The 23,429-nt window shown below is 36.7% G+C and overlaps 1 protein-coding gene across 1 annotated transcript; it reads left to right on the top strand.

Annotated features, from left to right (window-relative positions):
• Nucleotides 1-349: 349 nt before the first annotated feature.
• Nucleotides 350-10,889, top strand: LOC136219713 (rhamnogalacturonate lyase B-like). Its single transcript, XM_066007211.1, has 14 exons — nt 350-1,164; nt 5,276-5,348; nt 5,571-5,692; nt 5,867-5,917; nt 6,021-6,137; nt 6,228-6,347; nt 6,439-6,574; nt 6,696-6,866; nt 6,984-7,139; nt 7,359-7,559; nt 9,669-9,970; nt 10,048-10,164; nt 10,401-10,527; nt 10,650-10,889. Exons 1-14 carry the CDS (start codon nt 350-352, stop codon nt 10,887-10,889), a joined length of 2,748 nt encoding a protein of 915 aa, XP_065863283.1.
• Nucleotides 10,890-23,429: the final 12,540 nt, after the last annotated feature.

Below are 23,429 nucleotides of genomic sequence, written 5' to 3'. Positions count from 1 at the left end.
GACCAGACTCATATTGAGCAACAAGAATCCTCTCCTACTCACTCAGGAGAACCTGCTCATACTGCCACTCCACCTCATAGAAGGCGAAAGTTGGTTAAGGCCAGTGAGAAGTTAGTCAGTGAACCTCCTATGCAACCACCGACTCTTCCTGACCTTGTCCTCTCAAAGACAACTAAGGACCCTTCTACTATCAAACTCACATTTTTCAAACGACAATCCACTTCCACTACCTCCGCGCCATTAGAAAAACAAGCCTCTGTTTCTTCTCAGCGGGAATGCCGACCCTAATGCTTCTGCCACATCAACCAGTCAGGTTGAACCGTCTACTATTCATGCTATTTTCTCAAGCATGGTGCTGACTCCACACACTTCTGCCGTCAGCACAGACAGTATCCGTATTACAACTTCTCCCACTCAATTCTCTGCCGATCAATCAACTCTCCCGCAAACACAAGTGCAGATTGAGAATGTTATTCCAGTCACTGAACCGGTTACTCCTTTCACTCCTCTTCATACCGGTCATACTTATGTACCTGAAGGATCACAAAGCTATCTGAATGCCACTGAGTCCGGCAAAAAGATCATTAACTCAGTGCAAGCCTTAATCAGAGACCTTCAACACTCCACTCCTCCTGCTGCTGGATCTTCAATTCTTGAGACCACCCAGCTTTCCAAGGTCACTCAGCTTCTCAACGAAGTTAAGGGACTCAAGGATCTGCTGAACGTCGTCATATCCTTCCAAGCACAGCAAGCTAAGCAGGATTCAATTGCCAAGCTGGCTGAGATTCAGTTGACAACCGTGCAACACTTGAACTCTCTCCACCAACAAGTCCAGAACTTGTCAGTTGCACATCCTGACTATGCCACTTCATCTGAAGTCAAGATGCTCTTTGCTCAGCTTCATACTGAGCAACTTAAGAGCAACGAGCAAATGGTGTCGTACAGTCAGTGCTCAGTAGAGCAAATTGGTAAGGCTATACGGCTGCTTAATCTAAATAAGCAAGAGATGGATACTGACGCAATGAAGCAGAATGAGATGATGACTCTCACACAAAAAACCTTCAACCACATTCATCATAACAATCTTCAACGTCAGTATTACGACACAGCTCTCTTAAAGACATTTCACCAAGTCTTTGCTGGCCTTACTGAAACTCTTATCTGGCAAGCCAAAGCTCAAGCATACAGTGTCAATATGCTCAGTGCTGCTGATCTTCGAATACCCGAAGAGGTATCAGCTGATGGAGTTGCCATTTTTTATGGCGTAAATGAAAGCGCTGAAAAGCTTAAGGAGCTTTCTCAGGAACTGACTCGAGCTGTCTTAACCGATGCATTCAAGCTCCCTGAAGTTGACAAAATGGGGGAGAAAGCGCAAGCAGCTAGAGCTCAGCATGAGCGAAGTCAGTCGTCGCAACACAAGAAAAGAAATAGATAGGCTAGGCTAGCTCAATTCTTAGACTAAGTCAGTTGTAATCTATTTGTCTTATCTATATAAACATTTTGCTGTGTAAACACTGACTTCTATCTAAATATCATATCTACATTTTTCATCGATATTCAAATCCTGAGTTATGATATATGTTACTAAATACTGAGTCATTATGTATCTTCAATTAAATCAGCTATGTTTAACACTTGGAAAATTATTTGACTAAATCAAATGCTGATAACATGTTTGACATTGACCTATGTGTTTGTAAAACATTGTCTGTTAAGAACTCATTGAACAACAAATTACTCAGCGCACTCTATATGACTAAACCTTCCGCTTTATACTAAGTAAATAGAATATGTTGAAATAGCTGACCTATATCTGAAAATTGACCTTAGACTTACTCATTTAAACCTTTAAATGTTTTAAGTAAAACTAAGTCAGTAGCTCAACCCTTACGGGGGAGTTTACTAAATTATACTAGGTCAACTATCATAGGGGAGCTCATACTGAGTTCCTTGCTGAATAGTTTTGCCAACATCAAAATGGGGGAGTTTGTTGAAACACCTTTTCACATAATTTTGATTTGACAAAATTGTTTAAGTATAATTTAAAATACATATTCTAAACACACTAAGTTTAAATGCTTTGATTTATACTACTAATGTGTTTGTTCAATGTTGAGTTAAATTTGTTTATAAGACACAAGAACTAAAAGGCCCAAGCCCAATACGGAAGCCAAGGCCCAAGTCAAACAACTCAGTACAACTCGGCCCGCGTTTTTAAAACGCTCTCGCTTTGGGTAAAACGCAACTCAGCAAAGAGAAGGATCTAGAAGACCTTCAGGAACAACTTCAAGATGAAGTTGCTGAGTAGTCTCGACAAAGCGTACAAGACAGCAGCTGGCATATGAAAACTTCCAGACAAAGTATTTCTACTTTGGGTAAAGTTCGGACGACACAGTATGCTATCTAGTTGAATTTACCATAAAAAGGGAGACAGCCTGCTGAGCTAACCGAGGACAGAAGATACGTGAATCTGATTGGCCGAGAGCTCTGAGCAAGTCAGGATGACAACGACATGTAGCCGTTTCCCTCCAACGGTTATTTCGAAATTCGAAATGACCGATGCCCAGACGTCTCTATAAATAGAGCCATCAGAAGCTTCACTCAAGACAGAACTTGATCAAGCAGTTACGCTGACCAAATTTCTACACAAGTTCTGCAAGCAAGAAGCAAAGCAAATCTTACACTACAATTCATACATTTGTGTAAAAGTCTAGAGTGATTATTTCAATCGTCTAAAGTGTCTTAGCAAATCTTTGTATAGGACAAAACACTTATCATTTCTAGAGATAGAAAGGAGAGGCTGAGTACTCGGTTATAGTACTCAGCAAGAGATTAGGATTGAGTAGAAGTATAGAGGAAGGTACTCTTGTTATACTCAGTTGCTAAGATTGTAAAGGTTTTGAGGCTCTACCTTTAAAGAGCTCAGTAGAGGATTCGAAATCTCGGAACGTGTTCCGGGGACAGGACGTAGGCTTAGAAGAAACCGAACCTGGATAAATCTGCTGAGTAAAGTATTTCTTACCTTTAACTCCTTATATATATTGCTTGCTTAAAATAAACAAAAACTGACCAAGTAAAGCAGTCAAGTTGAGTTGTGTGCGTTAAGCATCTGAGCTCATGAATAGACTCTAAGTGCTATCTCCTGACTCAAGCTAAGAAACTGACCTAGTCACCAGTTGACTAAGCCAGTATCCTGCTATTTACTCAGCGCCGCTGTTAAAACCTTTTTCCTTAGAAAAAGGTGTCTGCCCTAGTTGGAAAAAGTTTAAATAGTTCCTAACCCCCCCTTGGAACTATACTTGCAACCTTACAAGGGACCAACAAAAGAAACCACTACTCTAGGTATGTGAAGTTCCTTAAGGAGTTGCTTCAGAACAAACACAAACTGGAAAGAATTACAACTTTGCAGCTGAAGTGAGATTGCTCATCCATTCTCTAGAGAAAGTCTTCATTACCGACTAAGCTGAAAGATCCGGGGAGTTTTTTTATCCTATATACCACTGGTAATTTAAATATAATGCAATGTGCTTCCTTGGATCCAACATAAATATTATGCCATATAACGTTTATAAAAAAGCTAGGCCTAAGGGAGCCAGCTCCCACTAGAGTGTCCCTCTAGTTAGGCGACAGATCAATTGGGTACCATAGAGTTATAGCGGAAGACATTCTCGTCAAAGTGGATAAATTCATATTTCCAGTCGACTTCATTACCATGGATATTGAAAAAGATTTTCATGTACCTATATTGCTTAGTAGACCATTTTTTGCTATTGGAAAAGCACTTATAGATGGACATAACTGTAGTACTTTTTTATGCTAAAATAGTACGTGCGCTTTTAGATGTTAGTAAAAAAAATTAGTAATGCAGTAAAAATTGGAGGAAATTTTTTACATATCTCATTAAGTTGATGACATGGCAAAAAAAGCATGTATTAAAGCATGACAATTTGTGTGCATCATAAAAGATTAAATTTCTGTAGTGTTGGCACCTAATATGATTTCCACTATTCTGTATATATTCCTATTTGTCTAATTTATCTACTTTCTTTTCTTAGCTTTTCCTATTTTGTCTGATTTATTTTCTTTCATTTCTTAGCCTATTCACTTTCTTATTTTAGTTTCCTATTTATGTAAAACTTCTTGTTATATAAAAAAAGAGATATCTTTAGTTATGTATAAATTCCTAGGTTATGGTTGATGACAAATACAAGGAGAATCGGTTCACTTTCTAAAATGACCTAATGTCTACCACCTAAAAGCATTGTTTAGCATCAGTAAAACTGACATTAATTTTTTTCTAAATAAAAAATACTCCTTAACTTGTAAGTAAATTTCAAAATAACTTATTAAATTTTTCTAGACAAAAATAGCTCTCACTTTTAGAACTTTTATCATGTATTATTCAAACACTTATAAGTTTCGGGAAAAAAATACGGTGTTCCCATTCTATTTCTAACACGCGTCATAATGATCATACTTTAACCAAAGTTAATACGATTAAAGTAAAATAAATATGCTACGTGTCAAATATCGAGTGGAAGACGTATAAATAAATATGAAAAATGGGCCGTCATATTTTGTAACTTAACCTTTGTTATTTTGTCTTTTCCAACAAAAAACTTACTTATGGTTTCAAATCCACCTTTGTTTTGTCATACATTGGTAACAAGAAATGTATGTCTTTTGTTTTCTATTAACTAATTGCATTATTTTAAGTAATTTTTTTGTCGTTTCTATCATGTTCCAATGAAACTTACTATTTTATTTTGCCTTTTTAAACTTTTTTTTATTTTGTGTTTTATTCTCACAGAAAGGAAACAAAACAAAACAAAAGAAAAAGATGTGTGTTCTTATAATCTTTTTTTGCTTCTCTTTCTTCATTGCCTCTTCTGTCCAGACCGAATTGAGGTTCTTCCCTGATCATTGAATATAAAATTATGTAGTTTTTTTAATTATTATTGATGAACCTTGAATGTATTGTCAGCTTATATATGCATAGGATATCCTTGACTTTAGGACACTATCGTACCGAATATTTTTTTCGCCGTCTATGATATGAGAAGAATTTCACAGCATGGACAAAGAAGATAAATCTTGTTTGTGTCAAAGAACCAATTGAATTAAAAATTTAAGTTGATAGTTAAAGCCCAAAAATAATTCTTATTATTATCTCTGCCCGTTTGAACATTTTCTGTTTCTTCTCCTTTTTGTTGATATTACACTTCATAAATCCACCTATCCTAAATTTTACTTACCTGATGAGAATTTTTTGTAGTAATGTTTCAAGGACGACCAATAGTAGTTCTCCTGCCGGGGTTCAAGTTCACGTACTAAAGGATCAACAACGAGTAATCATTACTTATCTTATATCTCTTCTTATCTTGGTTTCTAATTTTGTAAAAAAATATCACATACATCTACTCAATGAAATTACAAGGGTGTATTTTTATACTTTTCTGTATTGAAATAAAAAAAAATGAGAAATATAATGTAGTGTAAGAAGTAATATTTTTTATCTTAAATATATTTTCTGGTTACTTTCTTAAATATTTTTTAATGTTTTGTATCAGGTTGTGATTGATAATGGACTTGTTGAAGTCACTTTTGCTTCTCCTGGTGGTGATGTCATTGGAATTAAGTACAACAAAATCGATAATGTACTTGAAATAAAACATGAAGAAGATGATAGAGGGTACATATTTAAACATATTTAATTTAGTACTATGTAAACGATAATGTTGATTCAATTTTTATTTTTTTAGAATTTGTTTACATATATCAATAACTAATTAGATAAATCACATTTTATATGTTTTTCTTTGAAATATAATTCTAACTACATTACACAATATTTTTTTATGTGCAGATATTGGGATGTGGTTTGGAGTACACCTGGAGGGTCTGACATATTTGACAAGTAATTTAACCCATATGACATATAAATTATTTAATTATTATTTTCATGATAGATAAATTGATTATGTCTGATGAAATTGTAATTAAATTATTCTTTCCTTAAGGGTACAAACCACTGATTTTAAAATCATAAAGGAAGATGAGCAACAGGTAGAGATTTCATTCTCCAAAAAATGGGATCCAAAGGATAAATCCGCGGTTCCTCTAAATGTAGACAAGAGGTCAGTTTTACTAAAATAATTAATGTATATTTTGTAATACTATGATTAAGGCACAAATTAATGATATTAATGAAATTTCAATTGATGCAGGTATATAGTGAGGTGTGGAAGTTCAGGTTTGTATATGTATACAATATTGGAACGTTTAAAAGGATGGCCTGATGTTGACATTGATCAAATTAGAGTTGTGTTTAAGCTCCAAAAAGAGAAGTAATTATGGAAAATCGTATTAAATTACCTAAATTAATTTGTAAATATTTAGGTATGCATTAAGATAATAAAAAAATGCAATTATGTACAGGTTTCACTTCATGGCCGTGTCAGATGATAAGCAACGGATGATGCCGATGCCGGAAGACCGTACCACCGGTCAGCCACTTGCATATCCTGAAGCTGTTCTCTTGACTAATCCAATCGATCCAAAATTCAAAGGAGAGGTAATACTATTAAAATATTAACTTCTAGCTACTTATAAAAATGGTAAAACTTAATATATGTTATTAGAATTAGTGGTTTTTTAGTTTAATATAATGAATATATATTGTGATAATATTGCAGGTAGATGACAAGTACCAATATTCACTAGAGAACCAGCATAACCAAGTGCATGGGTGGATATCAAATGATCCACCCGTTGGCTTCTGGATGATTTCTCCCTCCCACGAATTCCATGCTGGTGGGCCCGTCAGACAAGACCTTACCTCCCATTGTGGCCCCATTTGCATGAACGTTCGTAACTTCTATATCCATTCATTCATGCGTCAAACCTATAATTTAATGTCTGGTAGCTAATTTTATCGGGGTTCCATGTGAATGAGATACATTAGTAATATAATTAAAATGCAGATGTTTACAAGCATCCATTATGTCGGGAAGGACTTTAATACATCATACCGAAATGGAGAAGCATGGAAGAAAGTTATGGGTCCTGTTTTCGTATATCTTAATTCTATTTCCCCAACGAACGATCCTCTCGCGCATTGGAACGATGCTAAAGCACAGGTATCTGTCAATACACTACACATTCGTTGTAAATAACAACAACAACAAAGCCTTAGTCCCGAAATGATTCGGGGTCGGCTAACATGAACCATATATTTTGGTTCATGTCATAAGATGTGGCTAAGTTTTACGCTTGCCGCCACAAACCTACGGCAACCCTCCTCATTCGGTATAAATATCATTATAAAAACATTATCTTACTTTTTTTTGTATATATAGATGTTAAAAGAAGAGAAAAGTTGGCCATACGATTTTATTCAATCTCCAGATTTTCCTTCCTCTAATCAAAGAGGGACTGTTATGGGTCAGCTAACAGTTGGAGATAAATATGCGAGTGAGAAGTCACCGGTGTATGCTGATTGTGCCTATGTCGGACTAGCTGCACCCGGTTTTCCTGGCTCTTGGCAATTCGAAGCTAAGGTATATAATCTTGTGAGTGATTATAATAAAATATATTCTTTGGCTTAAGCTTTTGGTGAAATTATTTACATAATTGGGTTATCAATGTTGTTTTAGGGCTACCAATTTTGGACTCGATCTGATAGTAAAGGTAATTTCGTGATTAAAAATGTTCGACCTGGGACCTATAGTTTGTACGCTTGGGTTCCTGGTGTAATTGGAGATTTCAAGCATAATTGTGATATCACCGTTACACCAGGAAATACAACAACATTAGGTTCACTTGTATATGTTCCTCCAAGAGCATTGGAATTCCTGACCGTTCTGCTGCTGAATTCTATGTGCCTGACACCAGCCCAACACTGATGAACAAACTATATACTAATCATCCAACAGACAAGTAATTGATTACGTCTCGTCTACTAAAATTATTTGCCATAATAACATTGTTTAATTACTAATCCTTTTGTTGAACAGATATAGGCAGTACGGATTATGGGAAAGATATACTGATTTATATCCAAAAAATGATCTTGTTTATAATGTTGGTGTCTGTAATTACACTAAAGATTGGTTCTTCGCCCATGTTATAAGGTATATTAATTAATTGTTTCACTTGTTCATATCCTTGGATTAAACTCCATGTTAGCACATATATTACTCTTTAGTAGCATTTTTGCTTTTCGTGTCCATGTTTATGTCCATTTTCGTTTGGAGGACACATTGTGAAGGTTATATTTTAGAAATAATGTTTATTTGTCCGTTCAACATAGATTAAACTTTCTTAGGGCTGGTTCTAATTATATATATGTTTGTTGGTTCATTTCTAGGAAAAAAGGAAAAGATACATATGAACCAACGACATGGCAGATCGTATTTCCACTTCAAGTTGTTCAACAGACTGGGAATTACACTCTTCAGTTGGCCTTGGCATCAGCTGCCATGTCTGAAATTCAAGTATATAATATTTTATTTCAAAGCCAATTAGGATTTTAAATTTCTTTTTATAATAATAAATGTAACAGCGCATTGTTAGCGGTACTAACAGAAATATTGTGTTTGTTTTGTTTACTGATTAGGTTCGATTCAACAACCAGAATGCTGTAAAGCCTCTTTTTACGACGGGATTGATAGGGAAAGATAATGCAATAGCAAGACATGGAATTCATGGGATGTATTGGTTGTATAGCATAAATGTGCCGTGTAATAATCTTGTTGTAGGAAGTAATACTATCTTTCTAAGTCAAACCAGAGATAATGGCCCCTTGTACGGTGTCATGTATGACTATATTCGTCTCCAAGCCCCTACAAAACCTTGAAAATCTCTTCTATATGTTAATTATTATAAACATAATTTTATCGATGTAAATTGTTTATATTCTTTTTAATAGAGAAATTATACTATTGATTCTCTTCCTTTACCATATTACTTTCTAGTATGGCTATCAAAAGCTAAAGATAGGCTGGTCGTAACTTGTGCATCTGTTGAAACTAGAAGATCATAATTTGATTCTCCTTAGTCATCGATGGTTTTTTTATTACTACAAGAAATTTGATATTTTATGACGCACATAAATTGTCATGAAATAATATTATTTCGTCATGAAATAATATTTTTTCGTCATGGTATGAGCGTGGTATTATATATATATCACGATTTTTTTTTCTTTTGTCATTGACAATTTACTTTTATATGACGAACAAGAACATGTGTCACTATATTGATTTGTATTAGTGACGCTTATTTTATCACTATTATTATAATATTTTGTCACATTAAACTTTATTTCGTCATGAATACTAAACATTTAAATGACACCATTCATCATTTGTCATCTAATCAAAGAGAAAAGTTGGCCATACGATTTTATTAAATCTCCAGATTTTCCTTCCTCTAATCAAAGAGGGACTGTTATGGGTCAGCTAACAGTTGGAGATAAATATGCGAGTGAGAAGTCACCGGTGTATGCTGATTGTGCTTATGTCGGATTAGCTGCACCCAGTTTTCCTGGCTCTTCGCAATTCGAAGCTAAGGTATATAATCTTGTGAGTGATTATAATAAAATATATTCTTTAGCTTAAGCTTTTGGTGAAATTATTTACATAATTGGGTTACCAATGTTGTTTTAGGGCTACCAATTTTGGACTCGAGTTGATAGTAAAGGCAATTTCTTGATTAAAAATGTTCGACCTGGGACCTACAGTTTGTACGCTTGGGTTCCTGTTGTAATTGGAGATTTCAAGCATAACTGTGATATCACCATTACACCAGGAAAAACAACAGCATTAGGTTCACTTGTATATGTTCCTCCAAGAAATGGTCCAACTTTGTGGAGCATTGGAATTCCTGACCGTTCTGCTGCTGAATTCTATGTGCCTGACACCAGCCCAACACTGATGAACAAACTATATACTAATCATCCAACAGACAAGTAATTGATTACGTCTCGTCTACTAAAATTATTTGCCATAATAACACTGTTTAATTACTAATCCTTTTGTTGAACAGATATAGGCAGTACGGATTATGGGAAAGATATACTGATTTATATCCAAAAAATGATCTTGTTTATAATGTTGGTGTCTGTAATTACACTAAAGATTGGTTCTTCGCCCTTGTTATAAGGTATATTAATTAATTATTTCACTTGTTCATATCCTTGGATTAAACTCCATGTTAGCACATATATTACTCTTTAGTAGCATTTTTGCTTTTCGTTTCCATGTTTATGTCCATTTTTGTATGAAGGACACATTGTGAAGTTTATGTTTTAGAAATAATGTTTATTTGTCCGTTCAACATAGATTAAACTTTCTTTGGGCTGGTTCTAATTATATATATGTGTGTTGGTTCATTTCTAGGAAAAAAGGAAAAGATACATATGAACCAACGACATGGCAGATCGTATTTCCACTTCAAGTTGTTCAACAGACTGGGAATTCCACTCTTCAGTTGGCCTTAGCATCAGCTGCCATGTCTGAAATTCAAGTATATAATATTTTATTTCAAAGCCAATTAGGATTTTAAATTTCTTTTTATAATAATAAATGTAACAACGCATTGTTAGCGGTACTAACAGAAATATTGTGTTTGTTTTGTTTACTGATTAGGTTCGATTCAACAACCAGAATGCTGTAAAGCCTCTTTTTACGACGGGATTGATAGGGAAAGATAATGCAATAGCAAGACATGGAATTCATGGGATGTATTGGTTGTATAGCATAAATGTGCCGTGTAATAATCTTGTTGTAGGAAGTAATACTATCTTTCTAACTCAAACCAGAGATAATGGCCCCTTGTACGATGTCATGTATGACTATATTCGTCTCGAAGCCCCTACACAACCTTGACAATCTCTTCTATATGTTAATTATTATAAATATAATTTTATCAATGTGAATTGTTTATATTCTTTTCAATAGAGAAATTATACTATTGATTCTCTTCCTTTACCATATTAGTTTCTAGTGTGGCTATCAAAAGCTAAAGGTAGGCTAGTCGTAACTTGTGCATCTGTTGAAACTAGAAGATCATAATTTGTTTCTCTTTAGTCATCAATGGGTTTTTTTTTTATCACACAAAGAAATTTGATATTTTAACACCCACACAAATTGTCATGAAAACATGTTTTTTCATCATAATATATAATAGCTGACGAAAATTGATCGTCACAAGTTATTGTCACGGCAGGAGCGTGTTATTATGTATATATGACGAACAAGAACATGTGTCATATGACGAACAAGAACATATGTCACTACATTGATTTGTATTAGTGACGCTTATTTTGTCACTATTATTATAATATTTTGTCACATTAAACTTTATTTCGTCATGAATACTAAACATTTAAATGACACCATTCATCATTTGTCATCTAAATATATAGTTGAAGTGACGAATTTCAATACAATATCAAAATTATAGAATTTTATTGACATTGTATCTAGCGTCCTTTTTTGTCACTTCAGTTTTAATATCGTCATAGAAAGTATATATTTAACTGACAAATTTATATTTCGTCCTAAAAAAATACAGTTAATGTGGCGAATATCTATATAAGACTGAAATTGAAAAATTTAAATGACGTTATATTTGTCATAATTTTTGACACATTAAAATCTAATTTGTCACTTAAGAGTATTAATTAGGGACAATCATATTGTCATTAAATGTACACTTTTATTGACGACAGCAAACGTCTGAAGATCATCTTATAATAAACAAAATACTCACTGTCATTGTTAGCGATATTTTTTAGTAACAAAAATATTTCCTTTACAACCTTGACTTGTGCGGGAAAAATGCGGGCGTGCCAGAGAATTAGGTTCTCAACCTGCATTTAAGAAAATGGTTTTTATAGATATGCGCATGTGTCTAATGGATAACTGACTAATAATCAAACAATTATACGGGAAAATCAAGGATTGTGAAAATGTTTCCCTGGGTTCCTAGTTGTCGTCAACACAACTTTAACTAGAATTGTACCAATAGTTTTCAGTAATTAAAAATGTAAGAATGATAAGAAAACACAAGAATTTTGGAAATTTTTCTTTATATTTACTTTAAAATAAGAGTTTCGGGTTACAATAAACCGAATAGCAATAATTACAGCCAAGACAAATAGCAAATTTAATATCCACAATATCAAAAGCAATAAATATGATTGTAATTGAAATTGAAATGAACAATTGAAATGAATTAACCGAAGCGGTGAGCCGTCGCGTCGAAGCGTCGTGTTGAAACATTTTGTTTGTGTGAGGTCGTTATCCCGAGATCGATGCTTGACTTGAGTAAGATGCGTGTTTAGTGGTGCCAATTGATTGGGCTTGAATATTTGGAAATTGGGATTGTTGTGATAAGATTGATGTTTTGACTAGGAAATTGAGTTTTTGGATGTGAATCTGAGTAGGAAAACGAATCGGGTTTGTGTTTGGTCGAAAAAGAGAAAATTATACCGAATCAGGGACCGAGAGGGATGATTTTAGTGGCTAAAATTAGATGAAAAAAAGGGGCTGTTGTAAATTGATGTTCAAATTGATGAACAAAAGCTTGAGATTATAGCAATTGTAGCTATAATTGATGATAAGAATCAAGGATTAATGATCGGAATTGGCTCGGAAGCTTGAGAATTGTATTTAGGAATGAAATTGGACCGAATTGGGACCGAATTTGGCTAGAAAGATATGAATAGACTGAATATATCTGATAATTGGATTGATATGTGTTGTGTATTCTTGTATTTGATTGATTATTTTGGTTTTGATTTTTGTTTTGTATTTATTGATTGGTTGTTGGTTGGGGGGGGGGGGGGGGGGGGGCTTGAATGAAGAGGAAGAAATGTTATTTATAGGAAGGATTTGCACCCACGAATCACACACTTACCCACTACTCATGTCATGCTGCCACTTTGCATAAAATGGAGTAGTGCTTCCTTGTTTTTTGGCCTCAACTTGGCTTGTGAAGTTTGACCCGAAATTGTATTGTGTTTCTGCAGCTGACTTCGTAAAATTCTTGCTCTCTCTGTGCTCGTCTTGTGGTGCTGCTGAAGATGGATCCAGAAAGCTGGGGACGTCTATTTTCTGGATCCGAACTCACTTCTGAAGTTCTTGAACGTTTAGCTCCCCGAATAATTTAATCAAAAGTGACCAGTGACCTATTTCGGGTTTCCTGCACCCACTAACCCACATTCTTATCTTCTTTTGACTATTTCTTTTTTATTTTTTATTTTTTTATTTCTTTTATTTTTGTATTCTGTTATTTTTCTTTTTATTTCTTTTATTTTTGTATTCTTTTATTTTTCTTTTTATTTCCTTTATTTTTTACACCAAAATAATAAAAATGACAAACTGTAGGTTATAATTATAACCTATGATTTGAATACGAATAAATGTAAAAATTAGCAAACTTAGGTTATAATTATAACCTATGGTAAAAATGTAAATAAGTAAAAATTACATTTACCCCCAACAATTACCACCTTTCTCTTTTATGCAATGTTATCAGAATCGGACGGGACATCAAACCGGATTTATAATTGGGTCACGGGTCACTTGGTCGGATCGGATGGCTCGGATTGATCGGACCGGATGATATAATAAATAAATAAATAATATTTATATATATAATTAATTTAAAACCTATTTCTATCTAGTAGAATGACACCTAATGAATATGAGTAATATAGTAACTTTTACACAGAATACCATATTTCATATTAATTTTACAATTAAAGTTAATGACATTTTGAATTTTATCATAAATCTAAAGTTTATTCCAGATTTGTCATATTCATTGTGACATAATCTGTTTTGTACAATTTAAATTTTCCACTAATTCTTTTCTTTTTCTTGCCAATTATGATTTGTTTCCATACACAAGTTATTAGGCTTTTAAAATTATTTGGGCCACTAAATTTAACCTAGTCCATCAACTTTTTTAAGTTTAACTCCAAAAACCTACTTCCACTTCCACTCTTCATCTTCTTCCACGAACCTATTCCACCGCCTCTCTCTTTCTGTTTTTGTACCGCCCCTCTCTTTCTCTCTCTACTATTTCAAATATTATTATTAAGGTAAAGCTTGATGATTCAGATGTTCTTCTGTATTATATGTTATGATCCTTTCAGTATATTATTGTTTAGGAAGGTAGCATCACTCTAAATCTTTCTTTTTTTTATCATTCAAGCCATTTTCTTACTGAACCGGAGTTGTACCGGTTCCCGGTTCGACCTCCGGTCGCCGGTTCAACTCCGGTTCACGTCGGGTTTTTCAACATATGTTGAACCAGTCAAGCTCGGATCGGATTACTTATCGGTTTCCAGTCCGACCCGTCCGACCGGCCAGTCCGGTCCGAGCTTGATAACATTGCTTTTATGTAATGAAATTACGTAATAAGAGAAAGTTTTTTATTTACCCCCTAACTTTCCTAATTCTAGCTATTATCCCATAAAATTCAGTTGAATAAATCCTATGAAATTAAAGGCCTATTTGTGAAAAGAAATCCTAATTTGTCTAAAAAGGAAAATGAAATTGACCCGAACTTCCCTAAACTAATTCGACCCATTGGAGAATTGAAATTGGGCTTTTTGAACCTAAGAAAAATCACAAAGGCTTGAATTAAAACTCAATATACAACTTAAACCCAACTTAACTAAATTAAAGGGTTACCTACATAAAACTCATATTTATAGAGAAAAAATACAAATATATCAAGTGGTGATGTTTCCTTTTATGTCAAACACGCTAACTCTTATACTCACTATATCATTAAAAACGCAACGCTTGAATTTAGTTGGTTTTTTTTTTAAGAGAAGTTGGTTTTACCTATTAATAATTTTAGAAAAAATAGGTTCAAATTTTTTTTTTTAGAAAAAAGGTATATTCATAAAAATAAATTCACCTACCACACATTTATTTTTTTATGAAAAACTATCATGTATGAGTGAAAAATGATATAATATAATTTAGGCCTAACGCATACCCAGCCCCCTAAAGTTGTCCGTTTTGTTCATTTAACCCCCTCACCTTACGGGACAACCCTTTAACTCCCTAAACTCCATAAAAATGGTATTTCTCACCCCCTTAACTTGTCCATTTATCTCCCCAACTCATAGAATGTTCTATTTACCCCCCTTAACTCCATAAAAGTGGTATTTTTCACCCCTTACAATCCGTTATCGAAGCCTAAATTGATAACTTTTTTTAAACGTTAAACCTATATTTATGTTTTCCATAAAAGTGGAACCTAAATTGATACTTCCCCAAAAATCATAGGCCCATTTCGGTACATTATCCCTACATATAATGTATTTAACTTGTTTATATTAATGTTCTTGTTATTTGTATTTTTTTATTCGTTCTTTCTCCATTCAACTTTTTTACTACTATAAAGGGATAAGAAATACCATTTTTATGAAATTAAGAGGGTAAATAGGATCATAAGTGGTAAGAAATACCACTTTTATGGAGTTAAGGGGGTAAATAGGATATTCGATGAGTTGAGAATGGTTAAAATGATAAATTTGGACAAGTTAAGGGGGTGAGAAATACCATTTTATGGAGTTTAGGGGGTTAAAGGGTTGTCCCGTAAGATGAGGGGGTTAAATGAAGAAAACGGACAACTTTAGGGGGCTGGGTATGCATTAGGCATATAATTTAAATTTGAATAATCATATTTTTTTTACCCTGGTAATCATTTTTTTTAAAAGATAATCATATTACTAATATTTAACAGTTTTACATTATTTAGGCTTGTATATTTATATTAAGGGTTAATATATCATTTGTACCCTGAACTTGTCCAAAAAAACTTGATTGGTTCCCTGAACTTTTAAAATATCCCGATAGCCCCTTAAACTTGTATAAAATGCTCAGTTAGCCCCCTGAACTTGCACAAAATTTAATCAAAAGATCACTCGGTCGCAAAAGAGTAAGTTAAATGCGGAAGATGTATTACACGCATATTAGAATATTATTACATAATTCAAAAATAGATTAAAAATAAAGTTATTACTTGCTCAACCATAAAACTTTCTTCTCTAATATTAAAACCGCATACCTCAATTTTGGTCGTTTTACTTTTTCGTTTAAACGCGTACATTACATCTTCTGCATTTAATTTAATTTTTTTTATGATCGAGTGATCAATTGATTACATTTTGTGCAAATTTAGAGGGCTAACTGAATATTTCATATAAGTTTAGGGGGCTATTTTATATTTTATTTTCTTTTTTACACCGAATATCTTTTATCTGCCTTATTTATTTATTTTGGTTTCTTTTCTTTTCTTTTAGGCAGATTCAGTTTACATTTTTTGCATTCTCTTTCTTTTTTTAAAAAAAAAGTAAGAAACGCATACCTGGGTTTTTGCCCTCCGTGTCTGAATAAATTTGTAGTTAATACTGACTATTCTCATCTCATTGAGCCTTCCTCCTACCTCAGACAGCGATTATGCTTGAAGAATGTAAAAACTGCGCCATTGAATCAACTTTTCCTTGAATTAACTTAAAAAATCAATTAAATTTCTCTTAATTTCTTCTTCAGGCTTCCTCTTTTGGCATAAGACCTGTGGCTCTTTCTGGTGAGCCTACTGGTGACTTGATCTCAAGAGATGAGGCATTGCTTCTAGATAGCTCCTTGTTTCCACTTGGCTCCAAAAAGAGCACATATCCTATCTTTCTAAGCGATACAGCTGAGTGGAAGAAGCTTGTTGATAGGTTCAGGTTGAGCTATGAAAATAAATGGAAGGAATGGGGCATCTACAACTTCATTGAGCTGTCATGCAATGAGTTCCGCCTTAACCACAACGTCATCACTGGGGCTCTTAACTTCTGGTCTACCCACTGCAATTCTCTCATGCTTCCTCTGGGGCTCTTAACTTCTGGTCTACCCACTGCAATTCTCTCATACTTCCTCTGGGGCTCTTGACTGATACCTTGATTTGCAAGAAACTCGAACCTCATTTGATCAAGATTTGATTTGAACCTTGCTTTTCTAGGCTTCCATCCTCTTGCCTTACATTTCTGAATCTTAGGACTAACTTGCATGTGAAATCTGCAGCTCTTAGGCACATAGTAGCTCACGCACTTGATCACCGTATGGTTCGGCCTTCTTTGTTTGATGTATGTTGTTTAAACACAAGGCCAAACCTGCACACAATAAAACAGTACAGCTAATAATGCATAACTTCCCGTATCACATACCTTGATAGAACTTGATGTTTGACAACTTTTGTAAATACCCATTTTTGTCCGGACCAATTTTTAAATTTTTAATAAATTTCACTGAAAATTTGAATGATTCATGAATTATCCAGAATATATGGTATTATCTTGAAAATAATTTATTAGGGAAAAATTATGCTATTAAGGCTAATTTGTCATATTTCGGTATAAATCGGTAAAAACATCGAATTATATTCAAAATGCGACTTAATAGAATTAAGGTATAACTTTAACCGATTATGAATTTTATTCGATCTCGTGCTTAGAACAATATTACTGGTTGCGATAGGATACATTTATCCTATTAAATGCTATATATTTTATGAGCATCAGATCCTAAATCCTAGTCGTCCATTCATACATTTAAACATATTAATTGTTTAATTGCTTTGGTAGTTTAATTGTTTTATTCATAGTTAAGGTTACAAACTCAAAACACTTAATTCAATCCTTAGATGATACAGAATTTGAGTACAAATTAAGTACTAGTCTCTGTAGGATTGATACAATTCTTTGGAACTTTTACTACTTGATACAATAGAGTCCACTTGCTCCTAATTGATATATGTGTGATAACTTGCCGGATCCGATTTGATATTCTCTGCCAGAGTTACCTGCAAAACAGAACCGGAGACAGGATCTCCGGGAAAACTCTCCGACGATCAAGTCAGTTTTTGTAAGAAGGTTGGTAATTTGACAATAGTATTGCGGGGAAAATTGTGAGCGTACTTTTTTCCCTCGTTCTTAAGGCCTTTTATAGGTGTTTTTTAGGTAACCGCCGAGGGCGGTTACTCCTTAGTGGGCCACGTTCTGAGGGCGGTTCCCCCTTTTTAGGCCATGTCCCTTTCGTGGCTTTCATGGCAACGAACGTGGTTCTGAGTGGGAGTCTTGATGCTCCGTTTAGGAATTCGGGGCGGTTACTCGCTTCACCCATTTCCGCTTATTCGGGTCCCATTCGGGGCGGTTACTCGCTGCGCCCGCTTCCTTTATTCGGGTCCCATCCAATCTTAGACCATAGGTCTAAGTATGGGCTGGGCCTGCGAAATGAATATGACCCGGTTTAGCCTCGCGGGTCATCACATGCCTCCCCTTTAGTTTGATACAAGAGCCCTTTAGGGTCTGTTCATAGGGGACGCTTCGTTTTTGCTTGTCTATTCAAAATTCAAAAACTTGTGAATTTTTCCTCTTTCGTTATTTCTTTTCCGGCGTTATCTTTTCCGGCGTTGACCTCTTATTTCCGTTATTTCTCTGTGTTGTCTTTCCCATATAAGTTTTCCTCTTCATAATTTGTACCTCGTTCGGCTTTTTACTTCTGTTTATTTCTTTTCCTCAACATGTCGAACCCCGACCTTGACTTCGCACCGTTCGATGAGAGCTACGTCCGCGAGGTTTCTCATGAAGTTGATGAGATGGTTGATGAAGTTTCAACCAGTTCTCATGGGTCTGATTCCCACCCCGCTGACTTCCTCCACCTGGCGAATACAACCGACGAGGGTCTAGGTTTTGACCCTAAGAAGTTGATTCCGCCACCTGTCCCAACCCCCCGTTTGTTACCAAAGAGGGACAGGTCGGGAAGCCTAGTTTGTCGCGAGACCATTGAGGATTTGCGGGTGCAATATCCTTGGCTCTAAGGTCTCGAGACCATCATTCCCGGGGAGGATAGAGGACCGGGCGATTACCCAAAGGGGTATTTCACCATTTTCGTCGCCCAGATTATCTGCGGCTTCACTTATCCGCTGGCGGATGAGATTGCTTCCATCCTCGGCGGTTACGGAATCCCACCCGGGCAGTTACATCCAAATGGATGGGCCGACTTGACCGTGGATAAATTTCTGGCGGATTGTTTGGAGGTTCCTTTCTCGCTTAAAATTTTCTCCAAGCTTCATCATTTCAAGAGTTCGGCGAGGTATTTCACTTTCATCCGCCAGAGCGGATACTATGGTTTTGACGAGAAACTGAACAAGATCCGCGAGTGGTATCGCTCTTACTTTTTTATCAAGTTTAATGAGGGAAATCCGAATTTCCTTCGCCATTAGGGCCGGCCCAATGTGAAGAGTTTGAACTTCGGTTATCCCAGTGAGGAAGAATCCGCCGTCATCAAGTTCCTGAAGAGTACCCCTCCTTTTGTATGGACATATGATCAGGCCTTCCATATGCTAAGGAGCCGAGTAGCGATTGCCTACCGCGAGGGGGATCGCGTGGTCTATATCCCTTATCACGTTTTTGTACAAGGTACTTTTTATTTCCAAGTTGATGATTTCTTTTAACCCTTTGCAGGGGTGATCCTTTATCTCAAATCGCTGCAGATCGGGAGGCTAAAGCCCTAGCGAGAAGGAAGAAGCGGATGGCGAGAACCGCCTCCGTTGTAGGGGCGAATTCTTCTGGAGGAACGATTCCTTCCATTGAGGCGGGTTCTCCTGTAAGGGCCTCCGTTTCACAAGGTCCCGCTTCTGCCTCCGAGGATCTTCCTTTGACGAGGAAGCGGAAGATAAGTGCGGATACAGAGTCTTCTCGTCCCAAGAAGAAGAACACCTCTGTGTCCCTTACTGTTGGCGGTACACCCGTATCCGCCTCATCCAAAGGAAAGAGCAGTACCCCAATTCATGAGGTATCCTGATCTATTCCCTCTTTCTATATTGCTACTTTTTTCCTCATGAGCTATCTGCTGTTCTCTTGATATTTTTCTTTACGCCTTTGCTGCCAATTCCCGACATCAGCGGATGGTGGACTAGGACCTTTGGCATGGCCGTGAGTTTTTCTTGCAAGGACATTGTCTCTTCCATATGCAATGTCCTCGGGTGGCTTCCCTCTGCTTCCCGTGTGCGCGAACAAGTACCGCTCCCTACTTCTGTGGAGGGGATCGAGAAGCGTTCTGTAGAGGTATATTGTTGCTTGTCATTCTCTTTCAAGGATCTTGCGTCCATTGTAACCGCCTATTTCTATTCGCCCTTTTTATTCGTGAGCCGTCTTATATGCAGATTATCAATTTCGCTGAGGGCATTCTCCGAAGGGATGCCGAGCGAGCCAAGGAGTTGGAAGGTCTTGGTACTGAATTGGCGACTCAGAAGTCGCTTTATGATGATGTCCAAGGGAAGGTGAAGGTCCTAGAAGGCGCCCTTCAGAAGGCTGTGAGCGAGAAGGAGGAGGCTCTTAAATCTCTTCAGGCTAAGTCCGATGAGCTGCGAAAGGCCCTCGATGATCTAGCTGATTCCAAGGAGACACAAAAGAAGAGGGCTGAGGAAATTCTGGCTGAAGACGGTGCCCGCATCTACTGGTATGGGGAGCGGATTCATGCCGCTTATGAGCATGGACATCAGGGTCTCGTACTTAACCGCCCCAAGGTTCCCATCCCTGAAAAGGATTTAACTGAGAAGTGGGACAAGCTGGAAGCCGAGGATGCTGATATGGATGAGGTACTCCTCTTAGATTGGAAGAGTTTTCAGGAATCTCCAATTATCGGCGAGATCCCTACCCAGAATGCGGAAGAAGGGGCACCGCAGGACATCTCTCAGCCTGAGCAAGAGGTACCGCCCTCTAAAGCAGTTATTGATTCGAGGGTTGAGGATTCGCTTGAAGTAGATCCGCCCACTGGAGGAGATGAGGGAGTCGCTGGAGGCGAGGAAAGCAATAGGGGTGAAGGAGAGGAAGCTGTAGCATAGTTTAATTTATATTTTGACTTTTTGTATGTAACAAACTGCCCGTATATATTAATTTTCTTTCACTTGCCGCTTTGCCTATACGTGCGATTATTGTCACTTTATTTTCATGTATGATCCTTGCCTTTTGCCGACTTCATACTTGTAATTCTTCATAGTAATTTTTGCTTTCGCTAGGGTGGCCAAACCCTTTTTGCAATTTTTGAGTACTCGTTTATTCGCTTAATTTTATGCCTTACTCTATTATTTTTCTTTCGAAAATAATATAATCATAAGGTTAATCATAAGGTTTTGCGAGTGATGCGTAATCATGCATCCGCCTTTCTTTAATAGGCAACACATTTATGTGTTTTTTGAGTTTAACCCTAAGGGTTTTGCGAGTGATGCGTAATCATGCATCCGCCTTTCTTTAATAGGCAACACATTTATGTGTTTTTTGAGTTTAACCCTAAGGGTTTTGCGAGTGATGCGTAATCATGCATCCGCCTTTCTTTAATAGGCAACACATTTATGTGTTTTTTGAGTTTAACCCTAAGGGTTTTGCGAGTGATGCGTAACCATGCATCCGCCTTTCTTTAATAGGCAACACATTTATGTGTTTTTAAGAACAATCCGCATTCGGGCGTAACATATTGAATAAATGTAATAATTGAATACCTTTATTGATAAAGAGAAAAGGTTTATTACATAGGTACACCAACTGTGTGGGATCAAAGCCTCATTAAAACCTTTTATCAGAAAACCCAATGGGAAAAACTCATAAAAGGAAAAAGAGTACTCGTCATTTCCTCGAACTACTCGGCCTTTTTATATAGGCGTAGATTCTCTAGATTCCAGGTGCGCGGAAGCTTCTTTCCGCTCATTTCTTCTATTTCAAAAGTGGCTGGTCCCAGCTTCTTGGATACTTTGTATGGTCCGATCCAGTTGACGCCCAGCTTGCCTTTGCCATCTCTGGATTGTATTTTATCCGCTTTTTTCAAGACCAAGTCGTTCTCGTTGATTATTACTTTTCGCACTCTTCTGTCATGATATTTCTTGATTCTATTGCGGTATACTGCCATTCGCATGTAAGCTTTTTCTCTTCGTTCCTCCACAGAATCCAAAGCATCTCTAATGTTGATAGGATTTTGTGTGTCGCAATAATAAATTATCCGATCTGTGGGCGACTTGATTTCAACAGGTAGGACTGCTTCGGCTCCATAAACTAGCGAGAAAGGTGTTTCGCCTGTTGCTACCTTTACAGAGGTTCTGTATGCCCACACATATGGGGTATCTCATCCGCCCAATCTGTGTTTTTTTGTCTCCTAGCCGCTTCTTGATGCCTTGAATCATGGCCCTGTTGGTAACCTCCGTCATACCATTCGATTGGGGATGGTTTACGGAAGAAAAATGATTTTTGATCCCCATGCTTTCGCAGTATGCTTTGAACTTCGCACAGTTGAACTGGGTGCCATTGTCGGTTATAAGCTTTTACGAGATTCCAAATCGCATGATAATGTTCTCTCGTAAGAACTCGATCATTCGCTCAGGTGTTTGTGCGGTTACTGCCTCCACTTCTACCCATTTGCTGAAGTGGTCAACTGCGACTATCAAGTACTTCCTTTTCTTTGTCGTTTCTGGGAATGGACCCACTATATCGATTCCCCATGTTGCGAATGGCCACGCCGTCATTATAGCGATTTGTTCGGCTCCGGGAACATGCTTTTCATTCGCATGTATTTGACAATTGTGACATTCCGCAACCATCTTCTGGGAATCTTCCACCACCTTGGGCCAGTAGTATCCCATCAGTTTGACCTTTCTTGCCAATGCCGCCGAAGCTTCGTGCGCGCCACAAATTCCTTCATGTAATTCTCGCAGCACGTAGTCTCCTTCGTTGCGACTAATGCATTTCAACCATGGACATGTGTACGATTTCTGATACAAAGTTCCATCCCCAATTAGCTTTCTGGCTAAGCTCTTATCAACCGGTAAATCTCCCTGCTCCAGATATTGACGAATGGGCATCCGCCAATCTTCATCGTCTTCCAGTTCTTCGATGACCATAATCTGATCGACCTCGAATGTTGGTGCCGATTTTATTTCCAAATTGCATGCCTTTTGACTCCATGGTTCTCTACTTGCCGCTGCTTTTGCCAATTCGTCAGCCTTTGCATTTTGGCCTCGCGGAACATGCACCATCTCCCAAACGACTCCCTTGTGCGTTAACTCTTGTGTCAATCTGCCGACTACCTGATGGTATTTTACTAGCTCCTCCTGTTTCACCAGATAATTTTTTGTGATCTGGTTTATCATGAGTTTGGAATCGCTGTAGATTACCACTCTTTCTGGGGTGAGTTCATTGAGCAACTTCAATCCGCATATCATTGCTTCATACTCTGCGGCATTATTGGTAGTTTTGAAAGTTAATTTTGCTGCATAGCACAGGCGAATAACCTCCGGGCCCTTGATGACGACTCCCAGCCCAGCTCCATCTGTAGATAATGCCCCATTTGTGTACATGCTCCACT

The sequence above is a fragment of the Euphorbia lathyris genome, chromosome 1 (genome assembly GCF_963576675.1).
Source record: "Euphorbia lathyris chromosome 1, ddEupLath1.1, whole genome shotgun sequence".
Lineage (NCBI taxonomy): Eukaryota > Viridiplantae > Streptophyta > Magnoliopsida > Malpighiales > Euphorbiaceae > Euphorbia > Euphorbia lathyris.
This window is presented reverse-complemented; position numbering and strand designations above follow the sequence as displayed.

Coding starts and splice junctions, on each gene's coding strand:
- LOC136219713 (XM_066007211.1), top strand. CDS start 350: ATGGTGCTGACTCCACACACTTCTGCCGTCAGCACAGACAGTATCCGT. Junction 6,575..6,695: donor ATCCAAAATTCAAAGGAGAG/GTAATACTATTA, acceptor ATAATATTGCAG/GTAGATGACAAGTACCAATA. Junction 6,867..6,983: donor GTGGCCCCATTTGCATGAAC/GTTCGTAACTTC, acceptor ATTAAAATGCAG/ATGTTTACAAGCATCCATTA.